General features: G+C 37.6%; 1 protein-coding gene across 1 annotated transcript in view; it reads left to right on the forward strand.

Moving 5' to 3' along the window:
* Window positions 1-22,199, forward strand: part of LOC149206723 (transcription regulator) — a 62,205-nt gene extending 40,006 nt beyond the window's left edge. The window contains exons 36-51 of the mRNA XM_089395537.1: window positions 364-490; window positions 570-673; window positions 782-919; window positions 1,015-1,107; window positions 13,370-13,516; window positions 13,658-13,795; window positions 13,951-13,998; window positions 14,081-14,227; window positions 14,314-14,375; window positions 14,573-14,726; window positions 14,996-15,187; window positions 15,280-15,384; window positions 21,037-21,171; window positions 21,268-21,495; window positions 21,604-21,705; window positions 21,797-22,199. Of these exons, the coding sequence (XP_089251663.1) occupies window positions 364-490; window positions 570-673; window positions 782-919; window positions 1,015-1,107; window positions 13,370-13,516; window positions 13,658-13,795; window positions 13,951-13,998; window positions 14,081-14,227; window positions 14,314-14,375; window positions 14,573-14,726; window positions 14,996-15,187; window positions 15,280-15,384; window positions 21,037-21,171; window positions 21,268-21,495; window positions 21,604-21,705; window positions 21,797-21,952 (2,076 nt within the window). The 3' untranslated portion in view covers window positions 21,953-22,199. The remainder of the gene's footprint in view (window positions 1-363; window positions 491-569; window positions 674-781; window positions 920-1,014; window positions 1,108-13,369; window positions 13,517-13,657; window positions 13,796-13,950; window positions 13,999-14,080; window positions 14,228-14,313; window positions 14,376-14,572; window positions 14,727-14,995; window positions 15,188-15,279; window positions 15,385-21,036; window positions 21,172-21,267; window positions 21,496-21,603; window positions 21,706-21,796) is intronic.
* The last annotated feature ends 723 nt before the right edge of the window (window positions 22,200-22,922 follow it).

A 22,922-nucleotide genomic window follows, 5' to 3' on the forward strand; every position in this document is an offset into this window, starting at 1 on the left:
AGACAAGCGATATTTCAAAAGATCTCTCATCATAATCTGACACTTAATTTTAGCAAACCTAGGAGTAGGAACACATCTAAAATAAGTATCACATTTTCTAACATCTTGGTTGCAATTGCAGTTGTCTCACTGTAGTAGCTGACTGCATTTTTGTTTTTCAATCAGTAAATTAAATTTCTATTTTAGCCAAAGTATATACAATTATAGCTTGTTTAAATTGATGTGCGTTTTAATTTCCTTGTTTAGTGAGGGCCCTTTAGGAGACTCCCTGGCAAGTATTATTTCTATGGTCATATCTTATTGAGTTGAGAATCCATTATAGGATTCATAAGGTGTTCTAATGATGATTTTTTGGTTTCACAGGTTGTTTATTCAGATGAGGAACGCAAATTCAACAAGGATATAACTGTTGCACTTATTCGTTCTGAACTAATTAACCTTACAGAATATAACATGCATCTTGCTAAACTTGTGGATGGAGGACGTAATGGTATGTGTTGTAACTTATATTTTCCTTCCCTAAAGAGAAGAGTTTACAGGTTTCTTACCTTCATTTGGGCTTGATACAGCTGCGGCAACCGAATTTGCTATCTTTCTTGTTCAAACCTGTGTTATTCAAGAACCGGGGGTTAGTGCATCTGAGCTCTACAATCTTATTGAAGCTCTCGGAAAGGTAATTTACTATGCACATTGGATAACGAAGGCAAATAATAAATCTAAAAAGATGCTATTGATTATTGTCTCATAATGAATGTCTTGATATAATGTTTTGATTGTACAGGTGGCACAAAGGCCAGGCTCTCCTGAGTCCTTGCAACAATTAATTGAAGATGTAAGGAATGTTTCTTCAAATGCAGCTGGTCAAAATGCATCTTCAATTGGGAAAGAGGAGAAGGCTAGACAATCTAGAGATAAAAAGGTTGTTATAAACGTGTGATTCAATTGTAATTCGCTACTTACATTCAGTGAGTTTAATTCTTCTAATATGGTAGCTGACAGATGTTTTCAACACAGGCTATTCCTGGTCGACTTGGGGCAAATAGGGACGACAACAAACTAACGAGCCGAGATGGTGGATCAGCTGATCCTGCTGGTTTTCGTGAACAGGTTGGGTCATTTGGACTTACTTTTGTCTAATAGTGCTGAAAGGTACTTTTGTTGCATAGGTTGGAAAAATATAAAAATGAAAAGAAAAGACTTAAAAAGAAAATTATATGAAGTTGGTTCTCTATATACATGTGTGTGTATATATCTACGTACACAAACACGTGAAAACAATGATGTGATTGAAATGGAATAAGACCAATACAGATCCATCTTAACTACAAATCTACCAAGGGCTGAAGGGCATGAAATCCTGTGTAAACATTTTTTCAAAATTTTCACTCTAAATAAGGGTTTGGACTTCCCAATATTTGATCACTCTTAGTGCTTCATAGGATTTTGTAACATCTAGGGCCTTTTTATATTTGTTGTGCATTTCCTTCCAATTAACTCGAGAAGGATTATTTTACCCAAAATCATTCTCTACAAGGGTCTTATATTTTGAACTGTTTTGTTTTATCGAGTTCTATCTAAACTACAAATCTACCTTTTTGCTGCAAAATATGACAGGCCTTGGAGAGGGAAACCCTACAAGGCATAAACTAGACCAAGAACAACAATGGGGTAGTGGCCCATTGTCACCACAGTGAAAAACCCCTGCTCTTTAGGGATTTTCATTGATGGGAGGAGTCTTAGTTGTTGAAATTTGGTACCGGAGGACAGGTGGTTCCCTAAGGCTTTGATCTTTGGCTGAGGGAAAAGTGTCCAAAAAGAATTTAATTTTTCTCCTAAAGTGATTTTATAATTTTTATAAAGTCAAATCTAATTTAAGAGTGACTTTAAGTGATAAAGTTACTAAAGTCTAATTTTAAAGTGACTTTATTAAAGTCAATGAAAAATTAGAAAGGAAAAGTGACTTTGGAAATTGTTGGACACCTAATCCTAAAGGGTTAGTGTGGAATTCGAATGGACAAAAGCAGTCCAAGAGACCTTGGGATCTGAATCCCAAGAGTCACATATGTGTACTATAAATGTGTATCTTATGTTAATAAAAAATGAACTCACTGATTTATCTTTCCTATTGTTTTCCTATCCATGTGTGTTTAACATGGTATCAGAGCCACTTGTTTTTCTGTGGCCTGTTATGTGCATGTCAGTCCTGGCCCTCTGCCATATTCTTTTCCAGCGCTCCTGACATGCTGCCACTGCCTCTGCCATATAACGCATCTGTCCAAGCCGTTATGAGACCTGCGTTCTCTGTCCATATAAGCACCATTTAAAAGCGCTGCACCACCTGGGATTTATCATTATTCCTTGACAAAACTGTGTTTAATGATGCGCTGCTCATTTCTGCCATATGACTGCATTTGTTAGAACTGTGTTTAATGCGTTTTTATGTCGGTTTCATATTCTTCTCTGACGCCCCAAAATTTGTAACGCTTGTCCGTTGATGGTATATACGTTACCTCGGTCCCTCGGTCTTGAGTAACAACTTTACTGCCATAATATGCTCTTCCTCTGACAATTCTCTGCGCATCCGTTTTTGGTATAATCTGCCAACCGTTACACCTCCGACGTGACTCCATACGCGGCTGAATTGGTGAACGCTCCCTGACAAAGAATTGTTGCGGTGTTTTATGTCTGCCACGGGTTGCCATGAAAACAAAATTTAATCCATTCTGCTGAGTATTGTTGCGGATTTCTAGTCTCCTGGTGCAACCTTCTTGGATTCTCCTTGCAGTTTACCAGACAGCGCTGACCATGTTGTCGTTGCGCCAACTTCTTTCCTGCTCTGCGCTTGTTCCCATCAAAATTATTGACGTTCAATGACTTTTGGCTGGTCCTTTCTGATAATTTCTCACCAGAAGTTAAATTAGTTCGGTTCTTTAAAGCAAACGTTAAGATAGAAGACTTCTGTGTAAAGTTGTCCTGTCCATGACTTTTATAGAGCAGCATACAATTATATAATGCCACTCTTGTACCCGAGGTCACCAAGGTTTAACTGAGCTGCTGAAAAGTACTTCTTTGATTATCTTGTAGAGGGTTCAAATCTCATGGAGAACATGCTAACCTAAGCATCCAGGTTAGTTTCTGCAATGAAAATTGGCTGCTATAGTAACTATTCGGCATATATCTAGCGTAAATCAGTCAATGAGTCAGTGGACAGCACCGAAAACTTCATGGGCGCTACAAGCATGCAAGTTATGCAACAAAAAAAGTGAACAAGGCCATAGAACACATACTCCTGCTGTTCCCTGTACAAGCTTGCAGCTTACTTTCAACAAATAATATCAGCAGATAAAAAAAAAAAACAGTGTTCGCTGATTAGAAGCAGAGTTTATTATGTGGATCTGGTGAAGCAGAGTCAAAACGTATGCTGCAGTACGAAGCATTCCCATGGTAACTACAGCTGTGCCAAAAAGGCCGCCTGTTGGAGTTCCATCGAGCTCAACTAGACCTGTAGTCCGCCCAAGTCAGAAAGCAGAAATAGTTGTCCCAGTGATCGCAAGAATTGGAAGAGCAGTTGATTCAAACTCCACCGTGGACGCGTATGTATACAATGGATACATACAGGCTGTGTAGGTAAGTCCAGTAATTATATGTTTATTTAAAGGATTCATGGGAGCGCCAATAATAAAGAATTGCCGCGGAGGTGTGTAAATTAGATATATAGATGTGTTGTGCGCATAGGCTCTAATGGAGTATCGATTTAGAAGGTTTGAGGAGCAGAGATCTATATGTCCAATCCCGGTGCGCTCACATATATACGCCTGCAAGCCATAGTAAAATTGTGTAGCAGCTGCATAGTCGTGTGACGAGCTTTTCAATTTCCGAGGCGTGGAATTTATAGGTGACTGCTTCTTCTCCAACTGACTAGTCAGTGATCTGCGTGTCAACAACTTTCTTCCAAGGTTGCTGTCATTGATTCAATATATATATATGTTGGTAATTGAGACAAGATGCGGCCACAATTCCTCTAATGGTTTAGGCATCACGGATATGGTGATTCCTGTGCACAAAGCCCTTTCCGTTTGACTTGTAGAGGCGCAACGAATCAATCCCGCAGCGGAGAAAGACCTCTTATAGCCGAGGGAATGTGATTGAGAAAATGTGATGTGGATTTGTTAAAATCGTGACATGGTATATGCTCACTGTCGCTGTGATATACACGAAACAAAACGCTGTGTTGTGTGTTTTGCATCTCGGACTATTGCTTCGCATGTTTCATCAACAATTCAGTCGGCTTTCAGTGTTGTTTGATATTTACATAACAGATCAGTGAAGAGGATTTTTTTTCTGTAAAGCAAATCCAAATGTTTATCATAATGATTTGCGAGTTTTTTTATCTCTTCGGTGCAGCATTCTGGATTCTTTGATATTGAAGTGTCCTATAGTCTTCCTGGGAAATCGTAATTGTGGCTATATTCTTTTGCACTGTTCTGGTGTATTACATTGGTGTATTACAGTGTCTTCAATATCACTGCATCATACACTTCATGCTCAGCGATTGAACTTCTTGTTCTATTTTTATAAAGTCTACCTTCTCAGCTCTCAGTGGGAATTTATTTGTCAAACGTTTTTCACTGTATACGGAAAACATCTCTTTCTTTCTTGTAATAAACTGTTGGACTTTATGCATTGTTGCTCACTGTGAGACTGTGCATAAGCTGGTCTGTGCGTTGATCTCCGTGCAGAAGACCGAATGACTTTGACTCTGTAAACCGACTCTGCTACAGGTTGAGCTCACTAAATTTCCAGCCATTCCAGCCAATAGATTGGACCAGCGAGAAGCAGAAATCTGGTATCTCCAATGCTGAAGCAAACTAGTGGCAAGATCAGAGAATATTAATTGGTACCCCTGTCAAAGCATATGAGTATTCAAGTCCTGTCCATGACAGTGTTATAATTATTGGAGTTTTGTTAACCATCATTTCTGAAGGAGTACTTGAAGGTTCCAAGCAAGTTTGCAATTGCTGCTGCCCCAGTTGTGAAACTGTATTTAAAACTCATTATAGTTTCTGTTCCTTGATTCATTTGCTGCACATTTACAAAGGATTTTTCTGTGAATGGTGTTACTTTTACTCATTGAGTCATAATATTTTGACAATGAAGAATATGCCTCGAATCACTGAAATATTAGAGTTCTTAAAAACTCTCATACATTCCTCAGATCATGATACAGTGAGAATAAGCAAAGCTTCTCTGGTTGATATTAGAACCTGTTTGTATAATGTACAAGAGAATATTGATTTTTTGCAGCTTGAAACACAGCTACAGCAAGAAGAATTAAAAATAAGGAGTCATTCTGAACCTGTTTCTGTTCAGAACAATGAAGCAGACTCCCATAAACAGCAAGTCAATATTGTTCAAGTTCATTCAGATCCAGTACCCGATAAAGCAGCAGTTGAACATGCAGATGCAGAAACTCAATCTGCACTTCCCAAGCCCATCATCAGACCTTGGGAACAGCTTGTCCACAACAAGCACAGAACCGGTCTTGGTTATGACAAGGACTTGTCCTTTCATATTCCAGACTACTCAAAGCCCATTCAGTTTCAGAGTGCTGGATTCATTGATGACAGTTCACCTGCTTCTCATGACAGTTCAGCTTCGGCTGTTCCAGAATCTGCCCCTCTTCCACAACAACAGCAACAACAACAGATCGTGAAATGCCAACACTGTGACCGAGTTGGCCATCTGAAAGATCACTGTTTTGATCTTCATCCATGTAAGCACTGTCATAAAACCACTCATTCTTCAAACAGATGCTTCAAAAACAAACGTCCTGCAAGAACAAAGATTCATCTTGGATGGATCGCTTCTTGGCAATGGGCATCAACAGCCAAGAAAATATTCCAAACACATGTCAGAACTTGTTCCAGAATATTGAACAGTCTTGCAGTTGAGTTTTCTCCATCTTCTCACCTTGTACCTGACAGGGGGGGAAATGATGATCATCTACAAGCTTCAAAGTCACATCAAGCGAGCCTGAGCCACAACCTGCCACACCAGTTTCAGAGTTGTAGCCAGAGACAAAGATGCCCGTGAACAGATTGAGAACACTTCCTCTAGCAGAAGACACCAGCTTCTTGCCAGTTTTGGAAGAGTTCAGGAATTGCATTAAGCATTCCAGAGTTGTTGGTTATCCTTAAACCATCACAGGTTGAGACTTCCCTTTTCAGGTTGAAGTTTTACCTTTTATGCGGGGTGAGACCTCCCTTTTATGGTTGAAGGTTTCCCTCTTTAAAACAATAGGATCACTTCCTCTAGCAGAAAACTTCAGTTTCTTGCCAGTTTTGGAAGAGTTCCGGGAACTGCACTAAGCGTTCTAGTGTTGGTGGTCATCCTTAAACCACCGCCCTTTTTACCAACATTTCATAGAGCACATTCAGCCTAGTGCTGCCATGCATTTTTTGCCCATGTTGTATTACAGCTCTCTTCTTGGACTCATACATAACCCTTCGGATTAAGGGGGGGAATGTTGGACACCTAATCCTAAAGGGTTAGTGTGGAATTCGAATGGACAAAAGCAGTCCAAGAGACCTTGGGATCTGAATTCCAAGAGTCACATATGTGTACTATAAATGTGTATCTTATGTTAATAAAAAATGAACTCACTGATTTATCTTTCCTATTGTTTTCCTATCCATGTGTGTTTAACAGAAATAAATGACTAAGTGGGTCTTTATTAAAGTGGGGTGAATTAAAAAATAGAAAGTGAGATTTAAATGAGCATTTAATCTCAACCCTAGATCTCAATCTATTTCAGCCATTGGATTTAGGGATCACCCAAAAGTCACTTAGGGTTGGATTAAGGGAGGAAAAGGAGGAAAAGGTCATTCATTCTTTCATGAGCAGATTGAGAGAAGGAGAGCAAGAGAGCAAGGGAGATTTCTGGACAGGGAGGAGAAGGAGACAACAGCTTGGCACACATTCCAAGGCAAAAGTTTAGCAAATCCGTACAATTGAGTTAGCACACAGTGAAAGGCAGATTTTGGCACAATTTTCTAGAAATCCGTACAGTTGTTTGCACAGAAATCGAGAAGTTTGCACAGAAATCAAGGAGTAGTTTGTTGGCACATTTTCCAAGGAAATCCGTATAGCGTATTGCTGTTTTCGGCACGCAAATTGAGGTCCGTACAGCGTATTTATTGTAGGTCGTACAACAACATTTAACGCTAAAAGTGGGCACGAAAATCAAGGAGGCTGTACAACATTTATTGCTGTCTGTTTTGCTGTTTGCTAGTATTTTCCAGTTGGCTGTGAGGCACGGAAAACTAGATAAGTTGTAAAATTTGTTCGCTGATTTTTGTTGAATATTTCTCACTGTAAAATCATTTTTCAGAAATAAGAAAGAGCTCTTGAACTGGTTTTCCCCAAGAGTTGTAGGGGGTTTTTCCAGGGTCACTTTGACAAAAAATCACTGTGTTTCAATGTGTTAAATGGCTGTTTGTGCCTGTTGATTTTTTATTTCTGCATTTTCCAGCATTCTGTAAAATTTCCAGAATTTGTGTTTTCAGCAAAATTTATTTTCCAGTTGTTGAATGTATGGATATGGGAAAGGGCATTTAACTATTTTGGAGAAATAAGGTGAAACTGAAAACCGGGGTGGGAAATGAGAAATTTTTACACTAGTGGGTGAGACGCCACTTATGACAGACATTCTAGGATTAATTTATAAGATGACCTTACTAGGAGCTCTCTAAGAAAGACACACTTGGGGTTCAAGGCTCCACAAAGTGACAATTCACTTTCTACGATGAGACCTAGAAAAGAAGGCACAAGACCTAGGGTTCGATAAATTTGACGAGTGTTGGAGTATCGACTATGCCAAGGCTCATGAAACCTTCAATTTGACGAGTGTTGGAGTATCGAATGGTCAAGGCAAAGAGAAAAGGTTTCTTACAATGTATATCGACTATGCCAAGGCTCATGAAACCTTCAAGAAATACCTTATGTTGAAGCAAGGAAAACTCGGGTTTCCCTAAGGCAAGAAAGTTTATGGATAAAATTGCGGCGGATGCCCACTAAAAGGATAAATTTTGTGGCAAATACTGTCATCTTAATGTTTAGGCTCTGCAACCAATAAAACTCTACTTTCCTAGGGATTCACACGAGGCCCTAGTTCCCTAACATCGCCTTGAAAGGGCCGAATTGGGAGAAATAAAATATGAATAAAAGTAGAATGTGATCACCAACTAACCAGACCAATCCCTTGTCCCTTGGGAATATGGAGTTTAGGATGAGATAGATTAGCCAAAAATGTTTCCAAGGAGGCCAAAATTTGATGCCCTAGCAACAAATATTTCAAACATTTACCTTTTAATGGAAAAATGGATATTCATGGGAGAGCTACTAGGAGTTCACCACTAGGGCAATTCAACACATGTTATGTATGAGTAATGCTTGCGACATTCATCTAGATAGCATTTAGTTTATCTTGAACAAGTTAGGGCACAATTTAGCATAAGCTAGATTTAATTATTCCATACATTAGACAAATATAAACAAATATTCAACAATTAGGTGCACCTACAAGATAACATGCAAGATTTCCATCCATTAGACCAAAGAATAGCTACAAAGAATATCCAATATTAGCTCCAAATATTAGAATGCATCCAAGACCTCTAATTTATCCACAAGAGAACATGTTCGAATTCCTCTAATGAGGCTGAAAATCTGAGAAGTGACAATTGTTCTAATTTATTTAGCCTATAAGCCCCTTTAGCAATTAAAATGATGTGCAAATATTAGTCTAGGTGACAAGTTGACCTAGTAGCCTTTGTGAAATAGCTAGCGAATGCCTCCTTAGGGCTTGTGTTAAGGATCTTGAGTCTCTTGACTTGTGTAGAGGCCTCTAAATTCACCTTCTAGGGGTTGGCCCCTAGATCTTTGTCATAATCATCTTGTGGAGCCTAGTTTTGGCTTTTGGGGCACAAAATGGCTCTCATGTGTCTCCAAGTGGTGTGAATCCTTGATTCTACTCCAGCATTGAGGACTCTAAAGATGATACTAGCCCTCCCATGTTACCTCCCTATGTAGGAGTGGCTAATAGATGACCCTATTAGGTTTTTCCAGCTCTTAAGGGGAAATATATGTCCTTGGTCCACCCTTTAATCAATAGGTTCCATGTGAATGATGATGGAATAGAGGGGAGAAGACTTCGTGGCCAAGTCATGTCCCAACCCATGGTGGGAGATGGGGATGAACTGCCCCACCACTAAGGGGGTAATAACTTTTATACAGCGTACAAAGCATGCTCTCATTCCTTAGAGTTTTGAGCAGTAATACAAAGAAAAATCAACAAAAAACAAGGCAATTAGAGGGGTGGAAAAACGAAGGTCGGGGTAACTTATGCATCCACGATTGCACCCTCCTCACATCTACACACCTAGGATGTGGTGCTTCCTCCATGCTGGTCCCTCAACTTGATGAAAGAAAGGGGTCCCTAAAAATGTCTTTCAACCAAGCTTATGCTTATAGGTAAATTAAGGTAAGATGCAACTATACTAAAATGCCCAATATGATATGCAAGGAAGTTTTCCAAATAGAGATTTGCAATGCTTTCAATATAATAGAAATAGTGATCAAAGTAAATTGCAAAATGTGAACTCAATTGGAAAAGGAAATTAGCTTGCACATGAATTAAATAAGATTATTAAATGCTTTGCTTTAAGTAAATGGAAATATGCCCAAAGAAAGATAACTTGGATATTGCTCAAGATAATGTAAGATACATAAGCTTCATGAACATATAAGACTTGTAAGTTGCTTAAAATAATTGCTTTGACAAATGATAAACCAATAATCATCTAAAGCAATGAAGCTTATAATTTATATACTTGCAAAAGGAGCAAATAACATAAAATAAATGAGCATGTAAACAATGACCCTATTGTGAGGCCAACATGAAGCAAATGGTTAAACTAACCAAACTAACTTTGCTACTTGAAATGAGATACCCATCATAAAATAAATTGATCCCAAAAGTAAGATTTAGAATTGTACTCGAAAGCTATACTTGGAATGGCAAAATATGAAAATAAGTAGCAAAAGCAAATTCAGAAAATTAGCTTGTGAAAGTGATGTTGTGTTAATTTTAAGACATGCAAGAGGAAAAACTAAGAACACTAGCTCAAAATCATACCACCCACATGTTCTTCCTTTTGCAAAAGGGGAAAATGATGCCTTGGGTGAAAACCCAAGCTCCCACAAAAAAAACTAAACTTTTATTAGATGTTACAAAATGAGGAACCTTTAAGAGGTCTCTAAGTAAATCTTCAAGAGGAGTCTAGATCTCTTTCTTGAAAGTCAAGTTCATCAAATGAAGTAAGTACAATGAGAAAGGCTTTCAAGATTGAAGAAGTTAAATGTCCCTTGATGCGTCAAGGCTTGGCCTTTAAAGGTAAATAAATGTTGCCCAAAACAAGGAGCCAATCCTCTTCAAATGGCCACGGCCTCCCCAAAAAATCAACCTTGGAAAGAGTTGAGAGGTCCTACAAGGAAAAGTGTTAGAATTTGTGTGATCATTCCTTGATGCTCTTATCACCAACACTCTACCTATGGGACGCAAGATCAATAAACAAATTAGTATAGAGAGAATATGAAAACGATTAAATAAAATACAAATGATATACAAAAAACCAAATTAAGTGATGAGAGTGAATCCCATCACTTGGTTTAGTTAAGAAAAGCTCTCAAATAGTTAATATGAATCAATGAAACACTATTTCAAAGATTTAATTTTTTAAAATAATTGCTTGTATACAAGCTATACGCAAACGAATATGTGCAAGAGACTTTTTGTAAGATAAATTAAGTGAATCCAAATGTCTAATGAAAGTTCCTTTGAAGGTGCTACAAAAGTAGGTTGGTCTCCCAAAGACTTCCCCTCACGCTTAATCCAACAAAAAATCTTCTACAATACTCAAATCAAGCATTAGTTCATATAGATTTAGATAAACAAACAATGAATTGATTTTTTAGAAAATTATTTGAAAATAAACTAGAACTTTCAAACTCTAGAACTTACTTTCAAATCAAATGCTAATGCAAGATAGTTTTGCACTAGCAAGTTTACAAGAATATATGGAAAATGAAATAATTCAAAGCATAGAAAGATTATACCAATAGCTTACATTGCACCATGCTCCAAAGGAAGTACACCCATGAATGGACCCCCAAAGTCTTTTTATTGCTATTCTTGAAAAATGTACAAAGTAGCAGTGCTTTTGTAAGCACAATAGCTAGTAAACAATGGATCTAAGAATGAGAGCACAAAACTCTTATTATATAAAAGTTTGGGAGACAATCCCAAGGCAAACGGTGGCAATCCCAAAGCAAATGAGTGACAATCCCAAAACACCGTCATGCAAATTCGAATTTCTCAAGTGGCATCAATATGATGAAATGACAAGTGTATATGGGTGGGAACCAATGTGGAGACAATTTCTCAAAAAAGTCTTTGCCAAATATTCTCTCAAATCCTGCCAAATGTGCGTTAGCTCCACAAATTCGAATTTCATATTCAAAAGTTGCTGCATTTATGTCAAGAAATTCGATTTCCTTGAGTGGGCCATGCATTTATGATGCAAGGTGCCAAATCATCCTCCAACTTGTCCTTTGACTCACTCCTTCGACTTGAGATAATTTCCAAATCATCTCCATGTCATTTTGTCACATGGATCAATTTATTTCTCTCCATTTAATTTATTTTTGGTTTAATTTATTGCCAAATTTCCCACTAAATTTAGGAAAAGTGGGTTTTGAGGGTCTAGAACACATTTTTAACCACTCAAAGTGTGTCATAGTAGAAAGTTGAGGGTTACTCATACCCCATACAACTTCTCTAGACATTACTTATTACATTTAATGTACAAATTTTATTCCAATTTCCGCACTGCGGGAAATTTTAAAAGTTAAAAAATGACCCCTTATACCTAATCAAATTCCACAAATTTTTTTGTGTGATCTAGTGTGGTCATATACAATGACCCTAGACACTAGGACCCACCCAAGACCTTGCCATCAAGCTGTACTCCGGCTTTGGGGGTATGCTTGGAGGAAAAAGCTCAATTAATTATTAAGTACTTGTAAGGAGATGATAATTAACCAATTGAAAAAAACCTCCCAGAGTAATACTCACTTGATGACAAGGTCCTAGGACACCCATCCCTGTTACATGACTCAAATCCTCATACTAGCATCACTTTTTACATTGTCCCTGTAGGGATTGTGGAATTTGAGTACCACAAAAAATGATAAGAAGAAGTAGAGTTGAAAAACTCTGGTAATATGATGATCTCTAATGGTACAAGCAGCATTTGGTACATCCTTGGGCATGGAGTCTTCGAAAAATATTTAGGTGCCACTTCAGTGGTCAACAAGGCCATTAGGGGAGGTCCCATTGGACTAGGGTTGAAAATTAACCCCCCATTTAAGGTGAGGGAACAAGACTACGGTCAAAACTGTTCCTTCTTCTGGTTACCCCATAAATAGAGTACCTTTTGGGTTGGATGTTCACCTTTGAACATGTCCTCTTGGAAAATGGGCGGGAAACATATGACTGATGCATGTGGCGGAGATATGAATTGTGCGTCACATCAGCTCCTTGGTGGCTATTAGGGGCTGCTGGCTGCCTACTGGAAGAGATGAACAAGAGAATTTCTCCTAGGGGTAAGCCACTTTTGGTGGGTAACACTACCAAGGACCAAGAGTTATCAAATCCTATGAAAACCATTCTTTAAAATTTTGCACCCTCATAACGGGTTTACATTTGCAGATATTTTATCCATTTGGGTGATTCATAGGCTATTTTGGCATCTAGGATTGACTTTTGTATTATTTTGTTCATTTTCTTGCAATTAACTTGAGAAGGATTATTGTACCCAAAATTATTCTGCATAAATTTTATAGTTTTTAAAATTTCTTTGTTTTCAGTTAACGTAGATTGCTTTCTGTAAGACCAATGCAAACCTGTAACCTGGTTTTTCTCTTTGATATGAAATTATGGTTGGTATGTACTATAAGCCATTTTTCAGTAGAAGTTTTGAAACAGAAATGATCCAAGTAAGGATCTTTTAGTGTGTATATTGTTATATACCCCATCTATATTCTCTATTTTGATTGGTACATCCAAATTGAGTTTCTGTTTCACATGCTGCTTTAATCAAGACAGTAATGAAATTATTTGTTCAAACTTTCTTGGATCTTGGAGGGTACACACTCTCACTTTCAGCACTGGTAAAAAGAAGAACAAACAGTTTGTTTTAGATTGTTTTGTATTTCTGCACTCTTGTGTCCTAACTGTAACCATGTGCAGGTTGGAAGTCTTTTTGAAGACTGGGCTCGTATTTGTGATTCTCCTGGAGTGAATGATAAAGCATATGCGGTTTACATATCACAGTTACAGCAATCTGGGATGTTAAAAGGAGATGATATTTCTGACCGGTTCTTCCGTGTCTTAACGGTAATTAGTCTTCAGATTGAGTGTATGATTTGGCATGTTTTTTCCTACTAGAAGGAAGATAGTTGGATACATTTGATCTCTACCTGTAGAGGAAGATTTGACCTTCAATATCAGTTGCTGACTTTATTGGTTTTATTGAAGGAACTGTCTGTCCAACACTGTTTAGCCTCTGAAATCTCAGTGCCGGTTTCTCTTCCACTCCCATCCCAACAAATGACACAAGGCCTTTCCTTTACATTAATTGATATGTATTCGAAACTCGTGGTTTTGTTGGTTAAGGTGATTCTCTTACAGTTATCTGCATTTATGCTTTTATAGTTAAAGCACTTGCAATCTCATAATTGTCAATAATCAAATAAGCAATTATTTTTTTGTTAAATTAAATAATAATCTAATATTGGAAGGATAATTGATTGGTATCATGGGTTTTGCAGTATTGTGCAGTGGACCCAGGAATGAGTAAAGTCAATCTCTTAAACAAGGTTGGTATCACTATTTTCCTTTTTGATGTCGTATTTGTATTAATTTATATTTGAGCCTTTCTCATAATATGATAGTATGCAGGTGCTTGCAGTAACTGTGCGTGTCATTCAAAGGGATGCAGAAGACAAAAAAAGTGCATTCCATCCTAGGCCTTATTTCAGGCTATTTGTGAACTGGCTCATGGATTTTAACTCCCCTGATCCTGCTCTTGATGCCAGCAATTTTCAAGTATGTTTCGGTTTCATATATTTGACCATATGCAGTCGTTGTATCTGAACCATGTTTACATTAAATCACTTTTCAATTTTTTTCAGGTACTCACTGCATTTGCAAATGCTTTCCATTCTTTACAACCTTTGAGAGTACCTGGTTGGAGGTGAGTGATTAACTGAGTCTATATACATGCATTTATTTGTCTGTATCATAATCCATGTTCTCCATGAAGTTAAATACTGCAGACAAGGTTTCGGAGTCGATATTAGTTACTGTGAGCATATGGTTTCTGCTTTTTAATTACAATGCATATTCTCCATGGAGGAAAGTGACGACAGACAATATTTCTTGGGTTTGTAGTTTTGCTTGGCTGGAATTGATAAGTCATCGCAGTTTCATGCCCAAGTTACTTCTGAGTAACAACCAAAAGGGTTGGCCACTGGTTCAGCGTCTTCTTGTGGATTTATTCAAGTTTATGGAGCCTTACTTGAGAAATGCTGAACTCAGTGATCCGGTTCGTTAAATATATACTCCAATATACCCCTCCTTTATTTTTATTCGTGTTGAATATTAAATTTGTTCACATCAGTTTTGGAGATTTTCACACCTTAATCTGACAGAAGAATTTACTGTATCTTAAAATAGCATTTTGAATTCTCTCCAGTATTATTCTATATACTGTACATGCTGGCAAATAAAAACTTTTATGCTTCTGTTTCAGTGGTTGTCTTTAGTTTGATAAGATTAACTTTTGTTTTTGACTGTGGCTTTCTGTGCTTACAGGTTCGGTTGTTATACAAAGGCACACTTCGGGTGTTGTTGGTTCTGCTTCATGATTTTCCAGAGTTTCTATGTGATTACCATTTCAGCTTTTGTGATGTTATTCCTCCTAGCTGCATACAGATGCGAAATCTCATCCTCAGTGCCTTTCCGCGGAACATGAGGCTCCCAGACCCATTCACCCCCAACTTAAAAGTAAGAGAGATTTGAGTACACTCATAAGTATAAAAGGTATAGAAGTTAATTGTCTTGTCTGGAATCTCAATAATTTTATTCATTCCTTTCAGGTTGACCTTCTTCCTGAAATCAGCCAGTCACCAAGAATATTATCCGAGGTAGATGCAGCGTTGAAGACTAAACAGCTAAAATCAGAGGTTGATGAATATCTGAAGGTATACTGTTAACTAGATGATCTTTGCTTTTTGGTCTTTTCATTTGCTTGTGATTCTGTGGATGTTTCACATGGTTGAAAAAGTGGACTCATGTCCCCCCATGTAGGAATCAACATAGCAATATATGAGCTCTCGATTCTGTTAAAGGTCTCTTCAATGCACAATTGCAATCCTAATGATACATATTTAGGAGGAAAATAACAATCTTTATTGTATTTCTAGCCACGACCTATATATACTCAGGAGTTCAGTTCTCAGGGCCTGGGTTCAGGTTGAGGCATCCTTTTGTGCCCTTGATTCCCGACTTAACAAGGTATATAGTTACCTTGTGCCACTCAAGGGATGGTGCTTTCAGCTCCCCTTACAGGATAGACATGGGTATCCCCACTCCCAATCTAGACGACTAGGATGACATGGTACCTATTGTTCTATGGGCATACTAGACTGCTTACAAGAGCTCGATTAGCCAAAGACCATGTTATATGGGGAATAAGCTATAGTCCCATGGCATTTCAGAGACAATGTAGAAATAATGGCTTCTGTATTTAATATCACTTAACTAAAGCCAAAGAATATTGACTATGTCAATTAAATAAGCTTGAGAAAGAATACACGACTGCACTCTTCATCAGGAAGTTCATAAACGACATAAAAAGAGATAAATATTGGTGACTTTGTACTTTTCTATGACATTAGAGTCAAAGGATAACCAATAAAATTGGAGACAACTTGGCTGGGCCCATACATAGTGGAGGATATAAGGTTGACTAGAGTAGTACCCTTCATATTGTAAAACCAAAGGAAAAAGAAAAGCCCAATGGTGAAATTGATTCGGACCACCAGTGGGCAAGAATCTGTATGAAAACTAGTTAGGAGGTATCTAAATTTTTGAAATAAATAATAAAGAAGTCTAATAGTGAAAACTGTTATGGGCACCATTATACGAGAGTTTACTTGAGAATCATATAGTCTGGGAGGTGACCCCTGAAAAAAATCCCATTAAAATGGTTAGTTAGGACAGATTCTGGTTAAAAAATTGTCTAAGGATGAGGATTTATACCATGGTTGAAGCCATCCAAAACAGATGTACGTCCTAGTGAAGCGTTGGCATTTTTGGGAAAGGCGGAGAAACATTAATTCCTCGATTGTTAGAAAGCTGAAGGAGAAAGGATTGACAGAGTTAGACAACGTGAACTTGGTTGCGGATGCATCTCATTGAGATTAAGTTTTCCTTGTTAGGAGGCTCATTGAGCCGGGGGGGGGGGGGCAGAAATGAGGGTGGGGTTGACATCTATCATATTTGCTACCATCTTGATATCAAGCTCAAGGGGCAATTCCAAAGTAGAAGGGATGGAAGGAGCAGGGGAAATCACAATTGAGAGCTTGTGTCCTAAGAAATAGGAGATCACAAGTGTGCAAATATTTACGAGATTATGTGTGCGCAGATTTGAAGAAACTTGTGTCCTAAGATATAGGAGACCACGAGTGTGCAAGAGCATAGGAGGATTTGCGCCAGGATTTAGGAATCTTCTAGTGCGCATAGATCAAGGAGCAGGGATAAGGGGTTGCCAGGGCAAGTCAAGGTATTCAGCAGGGGAACAATTGCGTGCAAGAGGGCTGAGATCAAGCAGTGATATAGGCAGGCCGAGATCAATTGTATCCGCTGAGATTAGTGAGAAGCAGAGTGCTTTCAGAGAGACAGATTGCTTTGTAATAGATCCAATTGTTCGAGAAAAATCAATAAAATACTACAACAAAGATAGTAGGTTTTCCCTTTTGGGTTTCTTGGGTAAACAAGCGTGTGAATTGTGGTTTTATCTCTCGATTGTTTTACACTGCTTATAGTTTGTTAAGAAACTCTGTATCTTGGTGAAAGTAAATCTGGTTTCAGTTTTCAATTGCTTGGTTTTCAGTTATTCATCTAAGTAGTTACAGAGTTTCAAGGAAAATTAACATTGAGAGCCCTTAACAAATTTGGAGATGAAATACATTGCTAAATGCCTTGGTATGTGGCTGGCAACAGGCAATTTACTTGCTAATCACTAATCAAAAGATGCCCCCGAGAAACCTTTGGAAGAATATTCACAATGTCTCAATAATGAGGAAAGCTGTAGTATTAACTAACCCATTGATTGGGGGTTTTTTTGTATAGGATGTAGGTCTTGGGAAAAGAATCAGAGTGGAAGAGAATCCATGGAGATGATTATGGGATTCATGTATGGTGGTGCAGGAAGTCGTGGAAATATAGATGTCCCTCAAAGGCTAATATTTTCATGTGTTCGCTGCTTAATAACAATATTTTAATATGCGACATTCTCCAGAAAAGAAATACTCATGGTCCTTGGGGTTGTTCTTTGTCTTGTACCAATGAAGAAACAAATATTCATCTTATTATGACCTTTCCATATACTAAACAGGTGAAGCATAACAGTCTTAGACATGTCTAGAGTGAAGGTTCTCTTGATGAAGGATTAAGGTTTGGTGTGAAAATTTGACTTGGGATAGCTACAGAGTTTTATCTATGATCCTAGTTTGGGGATTATGGGTTAGCTAGGAATGCTAAATTCTTCAAGAACAATCTTGTCCCTCCGTTTCAGTGTGCTACTCGATCAAAACTCTCAATTTTTATTTTTATTTTATAAATTTATATTAAATATTTGTAACAAAAAACAATAGTAATACTGTCTCTGTTTTTTTTCCAAGAAAAAATGTATTTTATTTGAGATAAACATCCATAATGTATTTTATTTGAAATAAACATCCAAAAATGATTATCTGGAGAGTTATCTCCTCAGAATCTTCCACTATAATAGTATATTCAAAAAGAACTGCAGCCTTCATAATATCAAGTATACTATCAATCAAGTAATTGAAAACAAACAGTAGACTCGACAGTCCCATGTACTAGCATATTACAAGTTCAAAAATAGTTCAGAAATCATTAAATAAAAACTGTTATAACAGCATTGTATGGTTACCTTATACTTATTCCTTCCAAGGAACCATAAAGCTGAGGTAGTTGTGGTCCTTCAGAGCTGCAAACTTCTTGTGCTTTATATCAATGTGTATAGTTCGCCTGAAGAAACTTATTAGATATTTCCTATACATGCTGTGTTAGTGGAAGGAGATAATTATTTTGTATTCTCCTTGGATATTTGTTGCTCTTAGTATATTACTTTTGACCTGAAATATGTGTGTCTGAAAAATATAGAATGAAGCCAATCCCACTGATAGAATCTCGGCCTTGACAAGCCCCATTGAAATATCCCCAAGCAACATATTTGTCAACTGACATCTCTAATAAAATTCTCTGTGGTTTAATCTTCTGAGTAACTTTATAGTATGCAATTAAAATTTAAAACATAAACCTGCAAAACTACCTGAAAAGTGGTCATCATCTTCTCTTCAAACACAATAGAGTATCTATCTATTCATATTCGCCACAATAGCAGAAATGGGATTGCCCCAAAATACTTTAGCTCTTGCTATGGGTTCCATGGATTCACATTTCTAAGGGTTTTGGATACCCAAAAGACCCCCAACCTCAACCCATATTTTGGGGCCTTGAGAAGCCCCATTGAAATACCCTCATGCAACATACTTGTCAACCGGCATCTCTAATAGAATTCTCTATGGTTCTTACCTTTTGAGTAACTTTATAATTTGCAATTAAAACATAAACCTGCAAAACTACCTGAAAAGTGGGCATCATCTTCTCTTCAAATACAATAGAGTATCTAGCTATTTATATTCGCCACAAGACCAGAAATGGGATTGCCCCGAAATACTTTAGCTTTTGCTATGGATTCCATGGATTCACATTTCTAAGGGTTTTGGATACCCAAAAGACCCCCAACTTCAACCCAGATTTTGAGAAAAATTACTTGGCTCTGTCTTTCTTTTTTGAAGGGCTTCCCATCTAAATTTTTTATTGCTTAATATAAGCCACATAAACAGTTTGCACTGGGGAGGGGCTTTAACTTTCCAAATCTTCTTTCACCGACATCATTTGCCATCAGTTGGCCCTGGTCTAAAAAGATCCAAGTATTAAGTGTGCATCTGCCAATTACTTGTAGGCGTTGTATGCTTTTGTGATCCATCTCCCACTCCCTATGCCAGATAACGGCTTATGCATGGGGAGACAAGTGTCATTGCCTTGCAGTATTTGGGTGTATTTACCAAACTCTTCTTTTCCTATTCAATCCAGTCAAAGAGAGTTCCTGGAGCAATGCATTTCTGTATAAGAATGCTTTTCCATGGGCTCTCCTTTGTGATGACATTCCATACTGGTCTTGCTTCTAGAGCTTTGCCAAACAAATGTATGTTTTTCGTCCTCCATCCCTCCAGAGATTTTGGAGCTGCAATCCTCTGCCACATAACCGGGTGATTCCCTCTGCATTCCCTGCTCCCTTTCTACAGAAAATGAAAACAATTTGTAAATTTTCTCAAGAATACCTTGGGGTATAGGCTCTGTGTTAATATACCGGAATAACTTCCAACACCGAGTTTAACTGAACCAATCTACCTCCCCCTGATGGCCACCTATTGCACCAAAAAGAGATTTTTCAATTTCATACAGCGGCCAGGGCCCAGTACCAATCTGCCTTCCCATATCAATTAGGGTTAAAGAGAAAAGCCCATGTATTTAACTCCTTTTGACATGTCTAAGTGTTTAAAAAGAATCAATCCTCTAACACCCAAGTCCTGGCTACCTTTCAAACCGATCTCTCTATATATGAAACAGAGAGATTTGATATGCATACCAAATACAAAACCTGCTGTATATACTATAGACAGCTAAAAAGAGAGAAACCAGATTTTGACATAAAAAGAAATACTATAGATACAATATCTACTTAGAGAAATGTTACAATGCAAATGTATATATCTTTACAATAATCAACACTGTTTTTACATATTCATATCTGCCTAAATTTTGACTTTTGAGTTCCACTGAGTTGATTGAGAGTACAACCAGCTCAGATCTATCTAAAATGATTACAAAATTTACTTTTCAAATGATTTGATTCCTTTCTGTGCTTTAATAATAATAATTTAATTTTAAGGGCATGACCAAACTAGACACCAATATAGTGTATGAGACCCCCTTGTTTGTGGGACAAGGGACCTGCGTTCGTGCAGCAATTTGACTGTTAAAGTCTATGGAGGGGTACCTATGAACTCTGGCTTTGTAAATATGACCTCTTACTAGGTAGCACATGTTCTTTGTCATTAAGCCTATTCAAGTTATATCATAGATCTATGCTGGTGTAATACATGGAATTTTGTTTTATCCAAATTTGATGCATCTGGATTTCTGAAACTGTTTCTCTTCATGAATTCCCAGCAGTTGCCTTTTTTGTGGTTGAATATTCATTGACTTGATAATTTCTTGTTCAATTCTATCATTACTTAGCATGACATATAAAAAGCTAGCAGGATATGCTATTATAAAATAGCATAGTAGTTGACTGAAATTTGATGTTTTTGCCAATTAGCTCTTAAGGTTTGATCTGGAAACTAGGTTCATGTTTTATTTGATGATAATTTTAAAATTAGACTGAAAAGTACATTTATCAAGCAAATATGTTATGACAGCTGACATTTCCAGTTTTGCTAATGGTTTGCTGTGTATTTGTTCTTTTTAAACAGACACGACAGCCAATGTCTATATTTATAATTGATTTGAAGCAGAGGGTATTGCTTCCTCCACATGAATCTGTATCTGCTGGAACCCGATATAATGTTCCTTTAATTAATTCTCTGGTGCTTTATGTAGGAATGCAGGTACTGAACTTCACGGATTATGGCATTCATTCTGATTTATTTTGTATTACAGTGAGTAGATAAGTTTTAATGCTTATTTCTTTGTAACATTTTCAGGCAATACAACAGTTGCAGAGCAAAACCACACCTCAACAGCTTGCAGTCCCAACAGCACCTATAACTCATAGTGCCCCGATGGACATATTCCAGAGACTGATATTAGATCTGGACACAGAAGGCCGATACTTGTTTCTTAACGCGGTTGCCAATCAATTGCGTTATCCAAATAACCATACCCATTACTTTTCGTGTGTGTTGCTGTATCTTTTTGCAGAAGCAAATCAGGTATTCTCATATTTTGAAGTGTGTCATGTATAAGGTGTACTATAATGCTGATGCTTTTTCAGGATTATTTGTTCAAATTTGTTAAGCTACAATGGTTTTTTTTTGCAGGAGATTATCCAAGAACAGATAACAAGAGTACTGTTAGAACGCTTGATAGTAAATAGACCTCATCCATGGGGACTACTCATTACTTTCATTGAACTTATAAAGGTTTGTGCATAAATGTGGTATTTTTTCTTGCCAATATTCTATGACTTTTCAATGCCCATTAATCTTGCTACGTTTATTTTGATCTTGACAGAATCCACGCTATAATTTCTGGAATCGTGGATTCACGCACTGTGCTCCTGAGATAGAGAAATTATTTGAGTCAGTTGCTCGCTCTTGTATGGGACAATCAATGAAGCCTGTGGAAGATGACATTGCCTCTAGTATATCGACAGAAAGCAACCATTGATAATCACAATGATTTGTATCGTATAACTGTGCAGTTTTTGCTATCCAATTTCTCTGATTGGCAACGTGAATCATTTCTTCTTATATTCTGCCAAGTATTATTTGTGATTTATGAGTTCTGTATTATTACAGCACTGAATCTGATGGCAGAAAAGGAGCTGAATACAAATAGGTGATAATTTTGATGTATAAATCCTTTGGGTAGCATATTTAAATCTGAATGAAAGTGATGTATATGTTCCTTTTCATCTGGTTGTTTGGTACAAGTTTATGAATTCCAGGTCCTGATTAAAATTTAGAATTTGTTGAAATGCATTCATGTATTATTTTAGATCGAAAGTGTTGTATTGATTTCTACGCTACATATTCTTTTGTCCCATGCTCTTCCAACTATCGTTGTAGATTTTGAAACTGTTATTCAGGGGTTTGGCGTTGCTCTTGGACAGCCTTTTTGGTTGACCATGGCTATGACTTGATGATGAATCATTTTGGCAATGGAACATCGTAACTCAATAACTTCCCACGTAGTGACGTTGGCGAGGACAAGGCAATCCAGTTTTTGTTGGACGCTCCAATTCATTCTTATCTTGTCTAATGAATGCCCTAAATGATGATCTAGTGGTAATGGTGGGGCTGCATATTCATTTTTGGTTCCAGCCCTGACTGCCCTCTGGCTGCCGTTTGGAACCCTGGGATAAAGCCCTAGCGAATTCAGGTTCACATGGAGCCTTTTTCTTTTGTGTCTCTCATTCTCTTAAGCCTGGTCAATTCTCCCAATAGAATTTCTTTCCCAACCCAACACCTTGTCCCTGCTTGGATCTTCTTGTTGTGACAAGTGTGGTTGGGGAACACATGGGAGTAGTTTTCAGTATAGCTAGTCTTCTCGTTTGACCTCCTTGGATAGCTCTCTTGCCCTCTAGTTTTATTATGTTTGCAGACATTTATCTTGGGTCAACATTGATGGATCATTG

Source organism: Pinus tabuliformis, chromosome 1_2, assembly GCF_031772625.1.
Source record: "Pinus tabuliformis cultivar Carrire ecotype Pingquan chromosome 1_2, CPIR1, whole genome shotgun sequence".
NCBI lineage: Eukaryota > Viridiplantae > Streptophyta > Pinopsida > Pinales > Pinaceae > Pinus > Pinus tabuliformis.